Genomic DNA, 21,994 nt, shown 5'->3' with positions numbered 1-21,994 from the left:
TATACTGTAATATATTAAACACACTGTAATTATTTTCTTTAATTTATAAACTGTTTTGCGACAAAGGAATGTTCTCCAGTAGTGTTTCATTAGGATTTGAGTGAAAAAATATTACGTACTTACACAATTGTTCCTCTTACTTTGACAACACAACATACATACAGTATATTATTTCTCAGTTTTGATCTTTTTTTTTAATTTTTGTATTTATTTATAGTTAGTTACTTAAAATAAGGCCAATTCACTTCAAGTAATGGCATCAAATATTACCAGCTGGTGTAGTGTAAACACTAGTGACGTCACTTGAGCGTCTGTAATTAACCGTCGATAGTTTCAAGAATTAATGCACTTTTCCTTTCTTGTCTCCTCACTGGCAAATGGGGGGGGGCGTGGGGAGGGGTGTGTGATGATAGCTGTGTTTATTACAGGGGTATAAATCTCTTTTACGGTATGTTAGACAGGTTTATAATACATTTTTATTATTTTAATATACCGGTAATCTTAATTTGAATCCAGCTTGCCAAACGTAAGTTTCAGTATAAAATAATTAGTGGTAAGACCTTGTGAGTGGCTTACGATGTTTTCATCACCACTCTTGACACACTAAACCACAATATTTAAGAGGTAAGAATTTTAAACTTGGTGGTTTAGACGACCCCCTAACTTTGGGCAGATTTTTTTAATGTTCAAATTTCGTCTTATAGGCCGTGATATACGGTATGTAAGTGTTAAAAAACCTAATATTATTGATATTTCTCTTAATTATTAATTGTGTGTGCAGACCATCATAAAATTAAGAAGTTATTTTTACTACAACGTAGGTATTGTGTCTGAAAAAGTGGAGTTTGGGGGTCGGCCCGGTCTCTATTTCAATTAATCCCATATGTTATGTTGTTCACTTTACGCGTTTCTCACTTTACGCGGGCCGCCATGGGTTCAATTGACCGCGTAAAGTGAGGGTTCACTGTATAGCAGGTCATAGGCCCCAAACTTCTTAGCAATATGAGACAGTTTGGAGCCTTTTTCAACAATTTATTAAGTTAACTGCTCCAGACACATTGTTAGAGACAGTGGTGTTGGAATTTTGGGATTTTCTGTTCAGAGTTAAAGGCCTTCAATGATCTACAATTGCATCTTATAAATCATCATTGGTTGACCCTCTGGTGTGGGGTTTTAACATTACTTTGAACCCAAGAATTTATCACATGCTCAGATCGTCCTTTTTCATTTTTGACCCCCTCGGCCTATGAGAATCCCACTTTGGTCTCCAGATAGTTACTAAATTTCTTATGGGGCCTAATTACAATATAAATCTGAACCGGGATTGATTGCTCCAGAAGGCAGCCTTCCTCCTGGCAATAGCAACAGGTATGAGAATCAGCGAGCTGGTTTCAATTTCCAAAAATCCATCATTATTGGTATTTTCTAAGGAAGATGTCACTCTATTTCCTACAGAGATTCTAAGAAAAATGAAAGGGAGGATTTTCAAGCTCAACCTATCAGGATAAAACGGATAATGAATGAGACAAGGGTTCCTCATATGTTGTGCCCAGTTAAGAACCTTCAAGTGGTTAACCAAATTCCCTAATCAAGGCCCCTATGTATTCTCATCACAGGATGGTAAGAAATTGTCTCCTAGTCAAATGACAAAATATTTATCTCAGTTGGTGTGTCAAGCAGACCCTGGCAAGAAGTTTTTGGCACATGACACCAGGAAATATGCAGGGTCTGTGGCCTTCCTGTGGCATATGAGCCTCAGTCAGATCAAAGAAGTGGGCCTTTGAAAATCTTCAAAACCTTTGAAAACAGCTATCTTCATCTATCTCTTAAAGATGTTCCACATGTGGTTGTCCTTGGTCCCCTCGTCCATCTCCATAACCAGGACCTTCTTCCTCATCAGAATAAAGTGAGAATCCTGACATGGGATATGTAGCTTATAATTCTACCTTCCAGTAAATGCTTCCTTTCAAGGAAAATATTCCAAACAGGTTTATAATTATTATCTGAACCTAAGCTAGCGGAGCCTTATACACAATGTCACCTCCCTCTCCACCTCCTACTCGGGTAATCAAAGCTAGAAGTTGCATTCTGGCCTTTATCACAAAAACTGTTTTTTAGAAGAAAAAAAAATGGTTATTTTTTCTATGAATATGACAAATGGAGATTTATTCTTTTATGGGGAGAATTATCTTGGTCTTATGATCTTTCAATTTTAAATGGACAACTATCATTTCTTTTGGAATCCCTTTTTTTATAAACTGAAGTGTCCAGCCATGAAGTGATAAAATACTCTACTGTACTATCAGTGTAAGATAGCCTAGTTAATATAATGAATAAGAATAAGGTAAATAATCCCGGATATAACCCAGCTGCATGTACCAGACTATTTGCCTTGCAACATCTGGCATTTGCTTAAAGCCGGTGTACAGTAATTACAGTACTCTGTATAATTTATTATTGATTATTATTACTATTAAATTTACAATGCAATCCACACATTAAACCATGTATTTTATGTATTATAAATTCTGATTGACATAATTTTACAGTACAGTAGTGCTAAAAAATTCAAGCAAGGTGAACCAAAATCCTCAAACCTTTGAGGTAATTTCTACATTAGTCAAAGTTAGTGGTGTCACATATCATTTACCGTATGTGTAGTACTGAAACATTAATGTTTTTCCCTACAATCCCTTTTTTGCTTTCCTTTATCCAATCCCTCCCACTCATTCTCACATCTGATTAAACCACACTTTTTTAAAGCCTTTTCCAGCTTAGTGCAAGGGGGCCCAAAACAAGGTAGACACAAATTGTTTTGTTATTTGTCACATTCATACTGCAGTAAAATATGTTTAACTATGGTACTAGTCCACCCTTTACACAGTCCTTCAGTTTCCTTCCTAATCATACCTTCTCTCTCTTATCATCTACTTCTAACTGATACACTCATTTTACCAGCCTTTTATTTCCTTATCACATAAGAAGACATTAGTCTGCTCTCTGCCCAACAGTTCTCTCAACACCACACCTCCTTCTCTCTGCATCTTCCCTTATTACTTAGGCCCCCCTTGTGCATGTACACCCGTACTAATAATATCTTCCCCTTTAAAGGTACGTCTTCTGCTGTATTTCAGGATGGGAAGAATGGAAAGCAAACATGGACTCCCTTCATTTGTTGTCATCCACTCAAGCTTACTCATGTAAACTCTCCATAACAAGTCAATAACATGCTCTCTTTAAATAATGACCATTATTTATGACCAATTGTTACCTTACCAGGACACTGGTAGCAAGATGGTCATGAGTTAAGTCTGTGGATGCTGTTAGTCGTACTTCTTCGGTCTCTGATTCACTTAAGGTCTCAGTATTGAGAAACAATGGGTCGAGCTCCAACTCCCCAAGACTGTTGACTCGCATCATCACTGTCTGAGAGCCGTGGCCACTGCTGCCACTGTGACAGGAGAAAACATTAGTAAATAAATTATTAGTACTGTATTAACAGTAAACTTTGGACTACAGGTGTACACAAATAGTACATCATGCAATAGCCAAGTTTTTCAGTTGTGTTATTGAAACATATGCTCAACCTACAGGAACTTTATGAGCAACATATGAGTCTGTTTTTCATCTTGCCTATGTGTACTGCATCTGAGGAAAACAGCTCTTGCCGCATAATGCACTTTGAGGTTGCTGTGACCACTGGCCAGCAACTGCTACATTGGTTATCTGGGAGCAAATGAAACACAGGCTCAGAGAGATAATTTTATTCCTTATGTTTCATTATGAAGAACGTTAGGAAAGAGTAATCTCTCTGAGTCCGTGTTTCCTCTGTTATCAATAATGCTGACTGTCACATAACCATTTGTCCAAATGAATCATATTTAATCAGCTTGTTGTGACCACTAGCCATTGAATGTAACTACAGGTACTACAACAATGTTAATAACCTTCTAGGTTCCAGCTGTATCTGGGTGAGTACGGTAGCTGTTTTAAAAACAATTTTAGTTTAAAAGAATACTGATGTGTTTTCTACTGTTGATTATCACACCAAGACAAGGCTGACTCTCACATGGGGGATTCAGTGCGATGGATATCAAGGTACAATCATCTCAGACAAAAATGGGATTCCAGGATTCAATCCTCCATTCTTTTTGTTATTTTGGTGAATGTCTCTGAGAAAATAAAATTTCTAGCAATGTCCCTGTATATACAGTACTGTATGTGGATAGAAATAATAATGATGAATGTCAACTGGGATTTGTTACAATCAAATAACAAAATATGAGACAAATTAACAAACCATTAGGCAAAACAACAAACTATGAGACATACATGCCAGTACTGTACATACAAAGATGTGCACAAATTAAAACTTAATAGTATAATTTATTTGAGTCACAACACAATGTGGAAGACAAGTACAACATCACTAATTAATACTGATATAATGAATAATATTAAGATACTATAAATTGTCAATCTGAATCTGCAAAACTTATCATTACATCAAAATAATAGGCACGTTACCTCTGAGCAGCGGTCTTGTCCGTGACGTCAGTAAGAAGCGGCATTCTTTCTTCCTGGAAATTGGTCACCTGAGATTTTACTTGCATCTCGGTTTGCAATACTGTTTTTTGAGAGGAACTAAATGTTGACTGAGATTTAGTTTGTATGTCTGTTGAAATGAGGATTTTTGTGCTCACCCCGCCAGATTTTGTCTGTAATTTAGTCAGTGCATCAGATGACATATTTTTAGGCCCAGATATAGAATTAACCTGTTTGGACTTAGATTGTATGATGTGTGGCAAAAGTTTACTGAGGTTTGTATCACTGTGAGGAGGTCGAGTTCTCACTTGACGGACAGTGATGACAGGTCCGCTCTTCTGTTTCTTAGGACTATTGCCAGGAGTTTCCAACACTTTCAGAGGAGTGGCAACATTTACTGGTGTAACTGGTTTATCACTTTTAACAACACCACTATCCAGTGGAACAGCAATAATGTTTTCATTCATGCTGTCCATAACGATTTCAGCAGGAACTGTGTAAACAAAAATTAAATGTATTAAATGAATTTTTTCTTTGAAATACTGTACAGTATATAAAAATGAGGTATGAAAATTTTTATAGGGATTTACTTACGTTATTGTACTATGATTACCCATGGAACTACATAACTATCTTGACTTGAAGAAAAAGTTACTTAAGCAAAATTACTGAATTGATATTCTGAGAAAAATTTCCTCAGGTAAAACAAATAAAAATTAAAACAATTTGTACTGTACAGTACTGTACTTAAAATTAATCATTCTGATTCACCAGGTTCCTGACTGTAACCCGTAGGCAAGCATATCCTGATAATAATAATAATAACAACAAGATACACTACTGTATAGTACAGTACAGTATTTATTAAATGATTCAACTCATGATTTGCTTAGATAAAAAAAAAAAAAATTTATATTGGGTACATACACAGTACAGTACAAATTACTACATAATGATAAATATCACCCCACCATTTTATGCATATGTTAGGCTCAAAGACTGAATTCACTCATTGAGAGTAAGAAAAAAAAAAAGACCACAACGTCTTGTGGATGTTTTTCCTGAAAGCCACAATGCATTTTAGACAAGTCTCAAAAGTCCTCTAACCAAACCACATCAAATCTAACTTCAGCTAACATATCCTAATCTAACCAAACCTAAGTGAATTAACCTAATTTAACCCAAACTAATCTAACCAAACCAAATCTAACTGAAGCCAAACTAGAACTAACCTATACAGGCAACCCCTGGGTTACGTACAAGTTCCGTTCCTACGGACATTCTTAAGTCGAAAATGTATTTACGTTGAAACATATACCCATTGTGCATACCATACTAGCAGAACAATGTTTAAAATCCCACTATATCATAGTTAAAGTCCTTATATACATCTAAAATCACTTTAAGACAAAAGAAGAAATAGAATGACAAAATACAGTAAATGAAAGTAAAAAATAAGTCATCTGGTAAAAGAAGTAGGCACTGAAGCTATCAAACAGGGAAGTACTACTGCCTGGGTATTGGGCACATAATGTGTTGTCACAGTCTAATGTGCCAGGGTGGGCTAATCTTCAGAAAAAAAAAATATATTTTAAATTTCAACTTTATGGGACATTGTTCGTATCGGCGGATATTCGTAAGTCGGACATATGTAACCCGGGGACCTCCTGTAGTGAAATTTTGCTTTCTGGTTAAAATATTTTGAAAACATCCACAACACGTGGTCTTTTTCAGTCTTTGAGCCTATCACATACACATTTCATTATTTAAAGCACAGTCCTTTCATTTAATCTTAACAAAAGCTAATGTTTTATCTTTTTTATTTTTTGCAGCCATTTTGGGGTTGACAACACAGCATGCACTGAATGCTAAGTTATGATTGGTTGGAAGCATGTCATAACCTCACTGAGCTCTGATTGCTTTGGAAAATATCACACTCACTGCTAAGAAGACCAGAATAAAGTAACACAGTAATGAGACACTAGAAAAAATAAGTAATGAAGTAAGATTACAGTATTGTACTTATAATTGTCTGAAATGTTACTCACGTAAAAGTACAGTATAGTACTGACAGTGGTGCACCCAGAAATTTGAACGAAACACACATAGGCAAAGTATTGTTGAAATAGAGATAATTAATAATGTTCTGTACGTTCATTATGAATTTACCGTTCAATTAGTGATGCTCATATTTTGTATTTATTTAATTATTGTTAGTATTTTTCTTTTCTTGTTAAAATGGTTTACTATATTTGGAATAATTTATTAGCTCGAGGGGGGTCGGCGATCGGATGCCCCCTTTGGTATGCCTAAAAGTACTGAGAAAAGAAATTACTTTCATGTATTTTATTTATTAAAAAAAGTTTTTTGGGTCTGGTTACTAAGTAACTATACTGTAGGTACTTTGTTATCATCCACCTCTGTTTAATACAACATAAGTACAAAACAATACTGGAAATTATTTCTAGTATTCTTACTCTAATTTCCTGTAAATGAGGTGCATAATATTAGTGGATCTCTCAAATAAATATTTGTGCATCCTCAACTTATTTAATATGCTTCAGTCAAGTTTAGAAATAAACAGACTTTCTAAATGAGAAACTGACCTAGAAATCCCATTTTATAACCAAATTGCATCAGGACCCCTCTATAGTACTGACTGTAGTACAGTACTTGTGTGAATGGGCTATACTCCAGGGCTGTATTTAGACAAAAACTAGATCATTAATGATACGATGTCTCCTGTCTCACCTGCAGGCAATAAAGATGAGGTAACAATGGACACATCAGAGGTTAAGTATGTAAAACTTAAACCATATATAACAAACTCGTTTATTATTATCATTAAGGAGTACAGTACTGTACTCAAGTTTACCACCCTGCCACTTAAATCTGTTGATAGCCCTCTGTGCTTTGCTGTTATCCTTCGTTTAGTAATAATTTCGCTTATCGTTAGGTTTCCGGGAATGCAATCGCATTGTTAAACGAGGGATACCTGAACATATTTATTCAGAGCTTCACTTTTTACTATTGTGTACATGTGTGCTTCTTCCATTTGTTCCTAATTGTACTTTGGGTAGTTAGGATTCACTTCAATACATGAGATGGATCAAGTACTCCCTTAGGCATTACTTCTAGTATCTCACATATAAATGTTTGTCACCCACATAAGCTCCCTGATTTGATTACTTCAAATACATTGTCAACACAAAACCCAAGTGTGCTACATACCCAGATGGCCTTCACAGCTGTACAGGAACACACTAGTAGTCTGCTCACTGCTACCACCTATGTTTGCTTTGTTCACTTTGTTTGAGGCTGTTAAAGATTAAACAAAGAATCTATATAATCAAACCATTAATTATGTAAGACCTGAAAATTTGGATCATTAATGTAAGAGATAAGGGCCTTAATGGTATTAATCAGCTACCAGTACCCTTCCTTGAGACATAAGATTCACAGAGCATCATTATTGAGCTTAAGTTCTCACAAGATCTTTCAGCCCCTACATCATAACTTTAAATATGCTGGACATAACGGAACTGCCATCATCAATGATTAATACAGAAAACTGTGCAGAATCTCCAAATTGGGAGGTAGAAATTTGGTTAAATTCAATAGTAATAAAACTCAGTATTTACCAAATACACTTTCCAAATTAGATGATCTCTCACCAATCACATTTCAAGATGAAATCATTCTGCCAAATTCTAAAATAGATATGATAGGCCTCACCATTTCCTCTAATATGTCATGGAAACCACACATCCACAACATTGCTAAAGCTGCCTCCCAAAAGCTGGGAATGCTGTACAGATGCCGTAGCTACTTCACTCCTGAGCAATTGCTTCAAGTATATAAGCGATTCATTCATCCTAACTTGGAGTACTGCTCTCATATCTGGGGTGGCTCTTCTTTTGTCCAACTGTTAGATAGGGTGGAATCAAAAGCATTTCGTCTTATTAACTCTCCTCCTTTAGTTGATAATCTTTCTTCCCTTTCTCTTCGCCGCAATGTTGCTTCACTCTCTCTCTTTTACAGGTACTTTAACGGGCAATGTTCGGTGGATTTGGCATCTTGTGTACCGCCGGCAAGGCTGTAGGCTCGTTACACACGTCTTGCCCGCGGTGCCCACCGTTTCTCTGTGGATGTCGGTCACACTAGAATAACCCGTTATAGTACATCCTTCTTTCCTCACACAGCCAAACTGTGGAATGCTCTGCCTTCTTCTGTGTTTCCATACTCATACAATGTCTCACTTCAAAATGCTGGTTTTCCAGCATCTTCGTGGTGTAGCTTAATACAATCTTTTTCTTTTCTATTTTTAATTTATTTTTACTCTTATTTTTTCACCCCCCAGGCCCCATCATGGGTTGATGACTTGTGCCAGGTGGGCTATTCCCCTAAAAAAAAAAAAAAAAAAAAAAAAAAAAAGCCAAGTTATTGTCCAGTCCTGGCTCAGCTAATGGAAGCTAGAGAGCATCCCAGAAAAACAAAGTTTAAGAAGAATTTAGGTCCAATTCATAAACGATCATTCTAGCTTCAATGTGCTGAGGATGAGGTCAACATGCAATTTTTTTAAATTAAAATGTTGAATCAAAATACAATATACCTATGTTTCATTAGCTTGGTCATAGTAGATTATAGGGTCTTTTGAACGGGATGGCGGTGAAACCCAATATTCCGTCTATAAGTTTATTGGCCTTAAACGTTCAAACTCCTCACAAGCTCCTCTCCAAGACGGAGTCTGGGAGACACTGACTCGTGGACGCTGCCACGGTCTGCCTCCCAACAAATCTAATTATCCTAAATAGATATATGTGATTCCTTAATTCTTCATGAAATACTGTACAGTACTGTACCGTACAGTATAAGACTCAAGAAAACTATAAGATGAGCACAGTCTTTTATAACTTTAAAGATACAGTACAACCATTAAAGGGTACTGTAGTTACTGAAGTAATGTTTTAATGTGACACTTGCAAGTACTGTCTATGCAAGTCATTAAATAAAATGTATTAATAAGTCAAAGAATGCTGTACATACTGTAGATATGGCTGTTTATGTAATGTACTCAAATTAAAAATATAAACAGTTACTGTACTTACATGCGGCATATCATCAAACAACCTACAGTACATGGTAATATTATCTGAAACTAGAATAATTACAAATGTGAAAATTGCTCGCATATAAAGAAAATGATTTACAATTTGTCTATTTTGTTCATTTGAAATTTCAGACACCTAAAGTTTGTAAATAGAGAAATACCAGTAGCTGTAATCCATTTCTTAAAGAAGTGCAACGATATAAAATTTAAATTTTTTTCATACAAGTAACAAATTTCTGTTACACAGGAGCATGAAATAAGTGATACCCACCTTCAGTGTCAGGTGTCACCAGTAAGCGTATTCTTTTGGTGCTTGTACTACCATCTTCTCCACTGTCGACTGTTTCAATGACTTCCATGATGATCTGTTAAATAATCATTTGGTAAACAGTATGTTTGGCATATACAGTACAGTATACAATTAATAAGGTCCTGACTAATGACACAATTTTTGTTTTCCCTTACAGTATACACATGACAGTATTTTATCAATTACTGGCAGCTCCAAGAAAAACTTCAAAATACTCTACAGAACTGAAGATTATAAAGACCTCCTTTCAGCAAGCAGTTAATTTAAAAACCTAACAATTAAATTTGATAATAACAGAGTCTGAAGATTTTATGGTGGAGGGATTGTTCTCTCTGTTGTTAATATAAAATGACTAGATTTCCTCCTCAAACAAAGTATCTTTGACTGACTCAAACATAAATTCTGTAACATTAAAAGGCAATTGCAAAGTTCTTTTCTAAGTGATGCCCAGAAATTTAAAATGCGTGTATGATATTGATGGAACATTTCCACACACACATAAAAAAATTAAACATATAGTACATAACTTTTGTTGTAAATATTAATTAAAAAGTTGAATCTTCCAGTTTCATAGAAAATACATGCCCCTATATAAGGTGCCGAACATGTCTGGGTTGCTGATGAAGTCACACTAAAGAGTGTTGGAGAGGGTGCCTAGATAAGGTGTGTAAAATGCTGCTGCATAAATAAGCTGGTTTTTGATGTGGAAACTAAACTTCAATTTGTCAATGAATGATCCTTTGTGCAACCAATATTGTTACTAATTGTGGTCATATATCGATAACTACGTACTAATTTCTGATGGAAATGAAGGTCAAATTTGTATGAGACACGATGAAACACACTTTAAATACCTATTTTCCATAGTAGTAATTTCAAAATAGTTACCCAATTCACTAAAGGCATTGTGGCCAAAGTCACTTCCTAACTACATTTAAATAACATAGATATTCTAAAACCAAATCCCCTTTCTTAATGCTAAATATCTAATAAATAATATCAAATACTTTTGTCATAACTAAAAATAAAAATAATACACCCAAGCTAATATTTTTTTCTACCATACTTTTCACTGGACATGTAGGTTTTTTATTGTTTACAAATCTGATGCGCCCAGCAACCACTGGCTTCTCCTTCGGTCCTCCTCCTTGAGGTTGAACAATAAGTATACTGTATGAACAAACAGTTCACCTAGAATCCAATGCTACTCAAAAGGTATTGGAAATGAATCAAAACCCCAACCCCGTAATAGGATGGATTTTGATTACAACAATATGATCGCAATCATTTATAATGTGAATAAGTTTAAGAATATATTGTGCAGCGATAAAAATTTACATGGGATTTGTGAAGATCATAGACACAGGACTCTGGACAGTGAAGGTAAAAAAAATAAATAAATAAATAAAAAAATAAAATAAATAAATAAAAAATCAAGCCTATAATAAAGGTAATAAAATCCCAATAAAGTATACTCAATCATTTATTGACATTTAAGTGAGACCAGAATGAAAATTTATTTGCTTATGATCGGATGACAACTTACAGGTACTTCGATATCTGATACCAAAAGAAGCAACTCTTGAAACGGCCAGAATTTTAAACAGAATATTTACGGTAAAAATTACATTTCTTTGCACACAAAACACCTAGAGAATTGATTTAAGTGTCATACAATCAGTTTTTGCCATGTTTTTACCCCATACTTTCCCACATCCTTCGTGCCTAGCCCACTACAGGTAATTTATGATAGTAGACAGAGAAAGAGAAATATTAAAAAAATATTTATAATGAAAATACAAAGTTGTTGTATCAATTTTATTAATATCATCCAAAGTATAATGTGGAAAATATGAAAGAAATATATCAATGTGTTCTGGTGCTAATCATCTCCTCCACCTGCGACAGTCAGATGTACAGTAGTTGAGTGGTGTTTAATTTCAAATAATTAACCCCCAGCAACTACCACCAGAAGAAGTTTTATTATTTTGTTCATTTTTTCCACAGATATTGTTATCATTATAGTAAATATCATATAAGAGGCTACATTTACTAGTACCTAATGGAATCTGACCTAACCAACCTAAGAAACCTACCTAACCTTACCTAACTTCCTAGTCGGTGGAGGGGGGGGGGGAATGATTCACCCCCTCACCATATTAAATAGGAAGTACAATACTGATTTTGATATCTGGTACCAATGAAAGCAACGTTGATAAAAGCATCATGGTGTAGTTTTACAATTTTTTGTGGACATGAGAGTATGCTCAGACCGAACTGGTTGTCACCTCTTTTAAAATACTTACTATAAATGATAAGAACATGTGGAAAAAATTAAGAAAATCGATCAACTCCTTCTGGAGCAAGCAGTTTCCTCTTTTAGAACACTTACTACATGATAAGAACACGTGGAAAAAATTAACAAAATCAAACAATTCCCTCTGGTGGAAGTACTGTTCCCAGGAATTACCAACCCCTTCACTATAGGATGCAATTTTTTAAAATTATTTGGCTAATACTAGTTAATTTTATTCATCACGGAGAGACATCCCATGCTCAAGGGGTTAAATGCAGGCAATTAGGTAAAAGTAATGGCATATGGGGAAAGGTATGTAACTGTTGACACATTCAGATTAGTCAACTAAAAACACCATTACAAATAAAAATTAGTCATAATCATTCCTTATGGAGGCAACCACAAAATTTGGCTTTACCTAAACCTTTTATCAAAGTTCACCAAAGGATGTGATTTTTTATGGAGAAAACCTGTCTTAAGGTGGCACCCTTAAAATAGGAAATTATATAAATTACTACCCAAAAAATGCATTATTAGCCATTTTTTATAATAATTTAAACTACATTACACGTATGCCGATATAATGAAGGTACTATTTAATAATGGTTGATAATAATACAGTATATCATCGTCCACCTTTTCCCTTTTGTAATATCACTCCAATCCGCCATTTTCCAGCTTGTGAAACACCGCCGACAAGGTGTTACTTGCATCTCCAGGGGTCCATGTAAGTCATAATTATTGAGCATGACTACAGGAGGTTATGTGAGGTCACCAGCTGAGAATTGTTTATTATTGTTGACGTCCGGGCACTTACTGTGAGAGAGCCAGGATGTGAGGTCCAGGATGTTGTCCTCTCCCTCACCACAGTCTACCTTTTCTTCATCATCAGTATAGTACTCTCTCTAATCAATCTCCTCTCATATTTATACAACTGAATTATCGGTTATATGACCTACTATAACGTTAATGTCCCTAATTTAACGATCAAATCTGGCATGGCAGAAAATGGATGTACTTAGCCTTATAAGGAACTAGTGAAAAAAAAAAACTGGACAAGCTGCTAACCGCACCAGTAATTGCCCAATGCGAAAAAAAGCCTTCCTATTTTTTTTATTTGAATGTTGCAGAAGCTCTAGCATTTGGACCATTATCGCATAACAAACATTTCATTCATATATAATTAATCTTTTGGTGAGATTAATTTACAAGAATCTACGGTAAAGTGATGTTTACTTTCTTATGTACTGTAGTCCGTGGAATACAACCTACGATTATATTATATTCGACAAGGTACATAAATTAGAATATTTTACTAAAGATTCTTGTAAATTAACTTAAGAAATGAATGAAGGCAGAGGAGAGTTAGTACCAAAGTTGGGTGGTACAGCGATAATGCGTCTCATGACAATGTCATGAGTTCGAGTCCTGGCCCAAGACACATGAGAAGGGTTACTTTACTTTCGTGATTTTATCCCTTTCGGGACCTTTGCCACTGGTCTGGTCTACTTATTAGTTGCTTGGGCGGTCGGTCACGTGACTGGTACTGGCTCCATAATGTACCTGTAACTGCGCCAGTGTTGGTCAAGTCTGGTATTGAATGAGATAGCACTCGGTGCCGTCACAACACTCTCTGGCAGCTTGTTCCAAGAATTTACAATTGTCACTCCGAAAAAGTTTGCCCTTACATTTTTAGACTTGTTGCTTCTTCAACCTTAAGCAGTGACCCCTTGTGGGGTGGGCATCCGCCAGTTCCAGATGTGTTCATTCGACTCAGTAGGTCCCTCCATGCTCTCTACAGTATAAACTAGGCAATTGCAGGCATTCTAATTTCTCTGGATAACTTGAGGTGCCATAGTGCAGACTGTGCAGGCACTGACAGTCGAGCATATCTCGGAGACCAGGTTGGATGGCAAGGTAAAGTTGCATTTTCAACCAATAAGGCTCTCGTGGTGAGCATGTGTTTTTCTGATAGTTTAGACAATTTTTTTTTTACTTTTCTTCTTTGACGTTTCGGTAAAGGTGTAGACAATGGCTACCACCAGAAGGAATAAAATTCTTAAAAAATACTGAAAATCATAATGGAAAGTTGTAGTTTCTTTTAATATACTTAAAATCATCAAAACAATAAGTATAGGAAAAGTAAAGAAAATCAACAAACGACTTCTGGTGGTAGCCATTGTCTACACCTTTGTAGTGGATACTCTCCCCAACAACTGCCTACTGATCACCTGCCGTTCGCTTACCAGCCAATCAGCTTACAGGTAGTAGAAGCCCCAGCTACATCAAGACTAGGTCTCAGGTACGGACATAGGGGTACTACTGCTCACTGATTTCTGACCTTTCCAAGCAGCGACGAGTTCAGCACACCAGGCCTCTTCCGCGGTGATTGGCCCCGCACACTTCACACCTCACTTCCCTGATCCTGACCAACCGTATAAATACGCGTAGGCCTGGCTGCAGAACTCATTCTACTCTACTCTCCTGAACCAGCAAGACCTCCAAACAAGCTCCTCACCAACCAGCTCCCTCAGCAAGCTCCTCACCCAACAGGACCTCTGAGCAAGCTTCTCACCACAGAGCAACTCCTCAGGACTGCACTGTACATACAATATATATATACAGAAAATGCATTGTGAGTTTCTATTTTTACCTCCATCCTGAGTGTGAGATATCTTACATGTACACTCGCACCAAAAAGTATCGGTGCAGGGTGAGATCGACGAGTTCCGAAACGATACGTATACACTGTGATATTTCGGGAAGGTTGGTAAGTGTATCCTCATAACCCATCCCCCCCCCCACTAGGTGTTGCCATATGGCTGACAATCAGGGCTGCCAACATACGGTTGGAACAACTCGCCTTTCCCAATACCTATCGTCAGGTGGTCTCAAATTGTTCACACTACAGTATGCACCGATACTTTTTGTTGAGAGTGTACGTACATATGTGATCCCATACAAAGAGAAATAGACAAACAAAGAGAACTTGACAACTGGCCACATACAGTACGCTACAATTGGTGACCCCCGGAGTACAGTACGCTACAATTGGTGATCCCCGGAGTACAGCACGCTACAATTGGTGACCCCCGGAGTCACCAATTGTAGCGTGCTGTATGTGGCCAGTTGTCAAGTTCTCTATGTTGTAAGTTGAGTATGTCGTAAGTCGAGCATGTCGTAAGTCGAGGAGTACCTGTATCTGAGGTGGAGGATGACCCACACTTCTCTTCCTGTAAACTCTGTAACTGTCTCAACACTAACACCCTTCAACACTATTGTCTTGACTGTCCCACTGTCAGGGACCTCCCACCACAGGGAGAGTCACTGACCACTATGTCACCACCTACTTATTCGTAATAATTTAGATTTTATTATTGTATGTTACCCACGCTATGATGGGTGTTAACTCCCACTGTCCTTAATTCAAATCCATATTGCCTCCATGTCACAAGTCATAGCATGTCCTGTGAGACACAAGTACCAATGCATTAGTGTCTGATTGCATGGCCTGGTGACTAGGCTTCTCTCCCCCTGGGGTGCAATAAATTAATTAAACAATAAATAATAAGCCCAGCATGACTAACAGATGCTCACAAGCAGCAGATGCAGGTAGTGGGGTGTTAAACGTGAGAGATAAGTCACATAATGTTGGGAAAGACCTCAGTATCTCCATCCCATCCCCTGGGCATGACAAGTAACAATCAAGCTCCTTAAGTTGAGGAGTTTGTGGATGATTGTTGGCTCCATAGTGACTGAGTCTGACTAAGACTCGCTGTGAACTGTCCTAATTGGGACATAACTGTGGTGATGTCACTTTTCGATTCTGAAGCGTGCTGGGAGGGAGCAGGTGTACCAGCAGTAGTGACCACTGGCCTTGTGCTGGAGGCCCTTTATGCCTATGTGTGACCTGATTTGACTGCACTTCCCTAGGTCCAAGCCTGGGAGGACAGGTCAGTCCACATAATCAGCTCAGCAGCTCCCTTTAAGTTTTAACATATACCAGTGTAGCAGCCAGACAGCTGCTTAGAATATTAATCTAGGTGGATTACATTTGCTTGTGTGTGTGCATGCGTGTCACTAACCTAAAAGAGGTCAGTGTCTCGGTGACCTGGAGCAACTCTATGATCAAACTCCATTAGTGTGTTAAGTTGTTTTCCACTAACATACCAGCAGGAATACGGGCCCAAATTTCTTCGGGAGCAAAAAAAAATTTGTCTGAATTTTAAATTGTGTGGAGGTGTGTTCATGCATTGCAATCCAATCAGAGCTAATTTCTATGGATTAAAGGTTGTGAACTCTTGGAATAAAGTAGCCTGCTAGTGGCTGTTCTGACAGCACCAAGCATGAGCTCATTAAAGCCTGGACTTGATTAATACTGTCACATGTTCAGGTACATTCAAGAGGCCATACATGCCCAGTACTTGCCAACAGTGCCTGACAAAGGACTGACTGCCCACCCAGCTGGGTAGTAAGCTGTTAGAATATAGCATTGTACACTATTATGTCATGTCTTAAGGAACATAAATACATGGGGGTTGTTAGACTGAAATCCTCCATGAGTCATAAAGTTGTATAAAATAAATATACATAAAATCAAGGTAAATTTAATAAAATAACCAAATTTTATTATCAAATACATTCATTTTATTTGATGTATGAGAAATGCATACCCATTAATCTTTCAGCAGAAACAAAAGTTTCTTGTTAACTTCACTTGGTGCCATACCTTGGACACCTTTGCTTTGAATTTTTTCTGGAAATAAAGAAAAAAAGATTAACATTACCTAATTAATTCAGGCCAAAAGTGTATCTCATCAAAGCTATTCTATTTTTTATAACAATATACAGTACAGCATACAGTATTAATTTATTTTATATTTATGTGCACTCAAAGGAAAAAGTTGCGTTACACTTATGGTGTCTTATGTTCTGAAACCCATGCCGAAGGATTTTGGTATATACAATAGTTCCCTGTTGAGACTCGAACCTAGAAGCTTCGCTATGACTTTACCCAAATTCTTCATCTTGGGTTTCAGAACATAATGCTAAAGTGGGGTAACACGACTTTTTTCTTTTGACTGTACATACGTGAAAATCCTCTAAATTTTAAAATACTCTACCCCTGTACATGTCAATATTAACCTTCTGGCATTCCTGGCCATGGTCGGAAATCTCACCCCTCTCAGTCTTTCAACGCAAGTTGCATGGATAACAAGAACAGTTTTTCCATTTTAATTATCATTGGGTAAAGCGATCCAGACCCAAATTACACCCATAGAGATGCATCCACCAGCCCACGAGGCTAGTGGGAGGAACCTAGGGCTGGTCCACTGTTCCTGCGTTTCTGCTTCCTGGAGGGGTGCTCTCAGTGGGAGAGGTTGCCCCCAGCATAGGAGTGCTTAGCAATGCAGTTTGTGTCGAAAGACCACGAGATGGTTAACTACAGACCTGTTTAAACTTCATGCACAGCCAGGGTCAAAAGTTTGCCCCCACAAAAAATGAAGCAGCATTGACCCTAAACGAGATACAACAGTCAGGGCAAGTCAGTTTGGAGACTCATTCCTATGACTCAGTTTCACCACGAGGAGAGAACGTTTGTCCGTGACTGTACTTCCAATAATCCACAATAAATTAATATTTCAAATTTGAAACAATACTGTAAAGATGATGTAAGTGTGACAAGTATTATGGGAGTCTAATTAATATCAATCAATCTCATGTCACCTGAAATACTGTACATCTATCATATTCCTCTCCTAATGGTATTTCTTTGTGCATTTCATCTACACCTTTTCATTCCAGATGGCTTGAGAGGTTTAAGGGATGACAGGGACTGCACAACATAAAGACGACGAAGGTAGCAGCAAGTATGGACACTGTTGCTATGAAACAACATCCTTCTCAGCTGAAACAGAACATTTCTGAGGAAAAGAGTCTGTCCTGGGATTTTAAACAGCCAGAGATCATCAGATGCTTCTTCTGGGTTGCAATGCTGCGGGTGATCTAAAGTTAAAGCCCGTATTAGAGTACCAATTCCTGAACCCTAGGGTTATGAAGGGAATTGCTAGGGCTAGTGTAGTGGACACTCTCCCCTACAACTGAGTTCCCGTCTTCGCCTCAGCCAATTAACAGCGAGTTCCATATCTCAGTCCCCGCTTCTGAACTGCTCGCTGATTAGTCACTTGCCGTTCTCTCCTCAGCCAAACAGCAGCAAGTTTCAGACCAAACTCTCTTTCACCAAATCGCTCGCTGATTAGCCTGTTGCCGCTTCACCACAGCCAGCCAACAGCGCCGCACACTTCGCATCTCCGTTTCTTGATCCGGCAAAATCATATAAATACCCCCCTGCCTCGCTGTAAAGGTCAGACTACACCAAGCTCTTAACCCTTAGACCCCGGGTGACGTTCCAAAACGTCCGCCTATTTTCCCGCCATTTTTTTTTTAAATTAATTTTGGAAATGTTGATTTTTTTTTTTTATTTAACCCCGCGTAGGGGGTACTGCTAGCAGCACCCTAACCCGGGGCTTAAGGGTTAAGCAGAGATCTCCTCTAAAGAAGCCCCTCCACAGCAACTCCCCAGCACCTGACTGCTCTGTACATATAATATATATTGTATAAAGAAAACGCCATTATGAGTTTCCTTCCTCACCTCCATCCTGAGTGCGAGATCTCCTCCATGTACGTACATATGTATGTATGTATGCGAGTCTAACAAAGAGAAAGTTGTCACACAACAAAGAGAAATTAGTCAACTGGCCACATACAATACGCTACACTAGTCTACCAGTGCACTGATGTGCCAACAAGAAAGTGTAGGCTTTATTAAGTATATTTCAGGAATGGTTCCTGATTTATGTTTGTCCTGACATCAAGGAACACTGTCAACAAGAACAATGTATGACAACAAAGTCTTGTTAATTTTAAGCAATGCTCCAAGCCACACAATTAATTCAACCCTTTTGTCAATGAAATCACAAAATTGCAATTCTAACTTAAATTTATCATCTCAACATCACGAACATTTTACAGCCATTTTCCACACTTACATGTGTCAGCCACAATCACCTGATAGCAGCTCTCTATGTTGCACAGTCTCTTGTAGTCTCTCTTGTCAGGTTCTTAACTCTAATGCTATTTTTTACAATTATAAGTGACCAAATGAAGGGTTTCATCGTTTAGTTTAAATTAATTCCAACTCTGAGTTTTAAATCGAGCTTTGCAACGCTTCCTTCTCAGAGTACCACAAACAATATACTGTACAGTAGATTGTTGTTATTTCATGGTTCAATACTTTGCTTTCTCTATTTTTTGCCACCCTATACTACCCCCTTTATTTTTTATTGCAGTCATACCTCTTTAGTTTGCCGAGTAAGCCCAGAATTTTTTTTTTTCAAATGGACCAGTGTTCATCAGCCGACAACAGGTGAGAGTTCCCCTGTATCCTGTATCTTACTAGATGGCAGCCAAGGCCAGCCATGATTATTATGCCGTTCTGTTTTCAATCGCCATAACATGTGGACACTTGCTATGCCTCTCCTCAAGTGCTTCTTCTACCACTCCAAGTACAGTGACCCCTCGTTTAACGAACACCTCGGTTAACGTAATTTCAATTTACGAACTGCCTTCCATAAGGATCTTCAATTCGGTTAACGAAAAAAAATTCGGTTAACGAAGTTCTTATTAACCGACCTCAACATGTTTTCGCTTGCACTGACCGGGCAACCAGCTTTAGTAACAGTCCGCCAATACATTAATCGGTTCTAGGGCTTAAATTCCTTACTATTTTAGTAAATATCAAGAAGTTTATACTATTCAATAATTTTAAAAGTTTAATATTCAATTTTTTAGTCATTTTAACAATTATTGAACATAATTGAAGGTAAAGTGACTAGTTTAATGCGCGGCATCCAGCCTCTTAACACAGCAAACAGGCGTTAGTCTCTCTCTGTTTTCACTGGAGGTAACATCTTGCTTGAGACTCTCTTCAACTAAACGCTTTTTTTCTGTGTTTCCAAGCAAATTATTGGTCATTTTGAAATATATTTTATATATTGACAATATATAATGCAGTGCAGTGTTGATTTAAAGAAAATAATCTTGAATTACACCAGAGAGCTAAAATTTTATGGGTGAAATGGCACCATGGGGTGACTTCTCTTCCACCCCAATGCCTTCTCTTCTTCCTTCTCCTCCAACCCCATTCTAAATCCCATCATCATCATCAACATCCAGGAGCCTTCTACATACACACCTCAAAGTAAGTGAACTTTTCTACCATTTTTGTTGAATTTAGGAAATTTTCGGTGAGCTGGAACCAATTACCCAAAAACCCATTGAAACAATGGTTTCAGTTAACAAACTTTTCGGTTAACGAACGACCTTCTGGAACGGATTGAGTTCGTTAACGGAGGGGTCACTGTACAGTACAATGATATTCCCAACAGCAGAGGCTCTCTTGATTTGGGGTTCCACTCGATGCACTCAATTTATCCTATTGAAATACGGTATCTAGTGTAGATCAATATATCATGATTCTACATTTCATGATAATTCTCGGTCGAACTCTCATGACACCACGGGTCTGCTGTACACATTCACCACTCAACCCTTAGTCTAACCTCTCTGATGATTCCCTTACTATTATAGTTTTAACTAAATCACAAAAGAGATGTGAAACTTACCTTTTATCTCTTCTCTACTCGTAAGGACCAAATGTTTGAATTTAGTGTTGTCACGTAAACGAAGGATGATGGCAGAATCCAGGAGGGCTTCCCGAACATCACCACGGACCAGATCATCTACAAGTTGATCCACCCACACACTAATATTTCTACAACTGAGAAAATAAATAAAGCATTTACTACCTCATAAAAATATATGTAAGAACTAAAATGCTTCATACAAGCTTTCACTGTGGTGGAGTGGCACCTCTTGTCTCAGATGAGTAAGCTTGACCTACAGTTTACACACCACAGTTTCTGTCTTTACACATATCCTGGTCAATGAGATTTAGACAATGATTCAGGCCAAGAGATTCAAAGACTGTAACATTAATTCATCTACAGCATGACAACCAAATTGGTAAAATATTCATGCAAAGCATCTGATTAATATTATGTTTAAAAAAAAAGCACATTTCATTACTTTTTTACCATTATGTTATCAAGTGACCATGACCTTTGACATCCTGACCCTGAATTAACTCATACACATTTCTCTGGGAATCATAATTTTACATTTAAATCCTTCATTCACAACTGCAAGTCAATGAATATAAGAGAATATAATTAACATTGCTGGAATTCTTGTAAGATAGTGAATACTTTGAATATAAACATGCTACATTTCGCAATAGACAACAATTTTAGTACTTAATTAGTACATACCCGTATGACTAGAATTTTTATCTCTTGTGCAAAATATATGTCTATATTCAAATTCTTCGCTGTCTTGCAAGGATTCCAGCAATGTAATTTATATTCTGCTAACTTTAGACTGTGCCATTTTATGTCAAGTTTAGTCACTTTTATTGGCCTCCAGAACCTAACCCTATTTTCCCCATTGATTACATGTAATTATATATCGCGATTCAGTATATAGCGAACATCCTTGGACCCTATCTCGCGATATATCCCGACCCTACTCCATGTCTAGCGTGAACAAAACAATCCAATTATATATAATATAATATAATAAGATAATGTACAGTACAATTTTATATTTGAATATA

At 37.3% G+C, this 21,994-nt stretch overlaps 2 protein-coding genes across 3 annotated transcripts in view; both read right to left on the bottom strand.

Moving 5' to 3' along the window:
* LOC121862275 (cyclin-D-binding Myb-like transcription factor 1) overlaps positions 1 to 13,296 on the bottom strand; it is a 29,573-nt gene extending 16,277 nt beyond the window's left edge. The window contains exons 1-5 of one of the 2 annotated variants that reach the window (XM_042360396.1): positions 13,079 to 13,296; positions 9,927 to 10,020; positions 7,777 to 7,863; positions 4,528 to 5,038; positions 3,277 to 3,451 (exon numbers count right to left, since the gene is read on the bottom strand). In XM_042360396.1, coding sequence (XP_042216330.1) covers positions 3,277 to 3,451; positions 4,528 to 5,038; positions 7,777 to 7,863; positions 9,927 to 10,014 — 861 coding nt within the window. In that variant the 5' untranslated portion in view covers positions 10,015 to 10,020; positions 13,079 to 13,296. The other variant, XM_042360397.1, reaches the window with a different exon arrangement.
* Positions 13,297 to 16,885: 3,589 nt separating this feature from the next.
* The window catches only part of LOC121862274 (testis-expressed protein 10-like), a 40,823-nt gene continuing 35,714 nt past the window's right edge, over positions 16,886 to 21,994 (bottom strand). The window contains exons 11-12 of the mRNA XM_042360395.1: positions 20,946 to 21,100; positions 16,886 to 17,017 (exon numbers count right to left, since the gene is read on the bottom strand). Coding sequence (XP_042216329.1) covers positions 16,938 to 17,017; positions 20,946 to 21,100 — 235 coding nt within the window. The 3' untranslated portion in view covers positions 16,886 to 16,937. The remainder of the gene's footprint in view (positions 17,018 to 20,945; positions 21,101 to 21,994) is intronic.

This window comes from Homarus americanus, unplaced genomic scaffold, assembly GCF_018991925.1.
Source record: "Homarus americanus isolate GMGI-L3 unplaced genomic scaffold, GMGI_Hamer_2.0 scaffold31037, whole genome shotgun sequence".
NCBI lineage: Eukaryota > Metazoa > Arthropoda > Malacostraca > Decapoda > Nephropidae > Homarus > Homarus americanus.
Note: the sequence above shows the minus strand (reverse complement) of the source record. Positions and strands in the feature narration are given on the sequence as shown.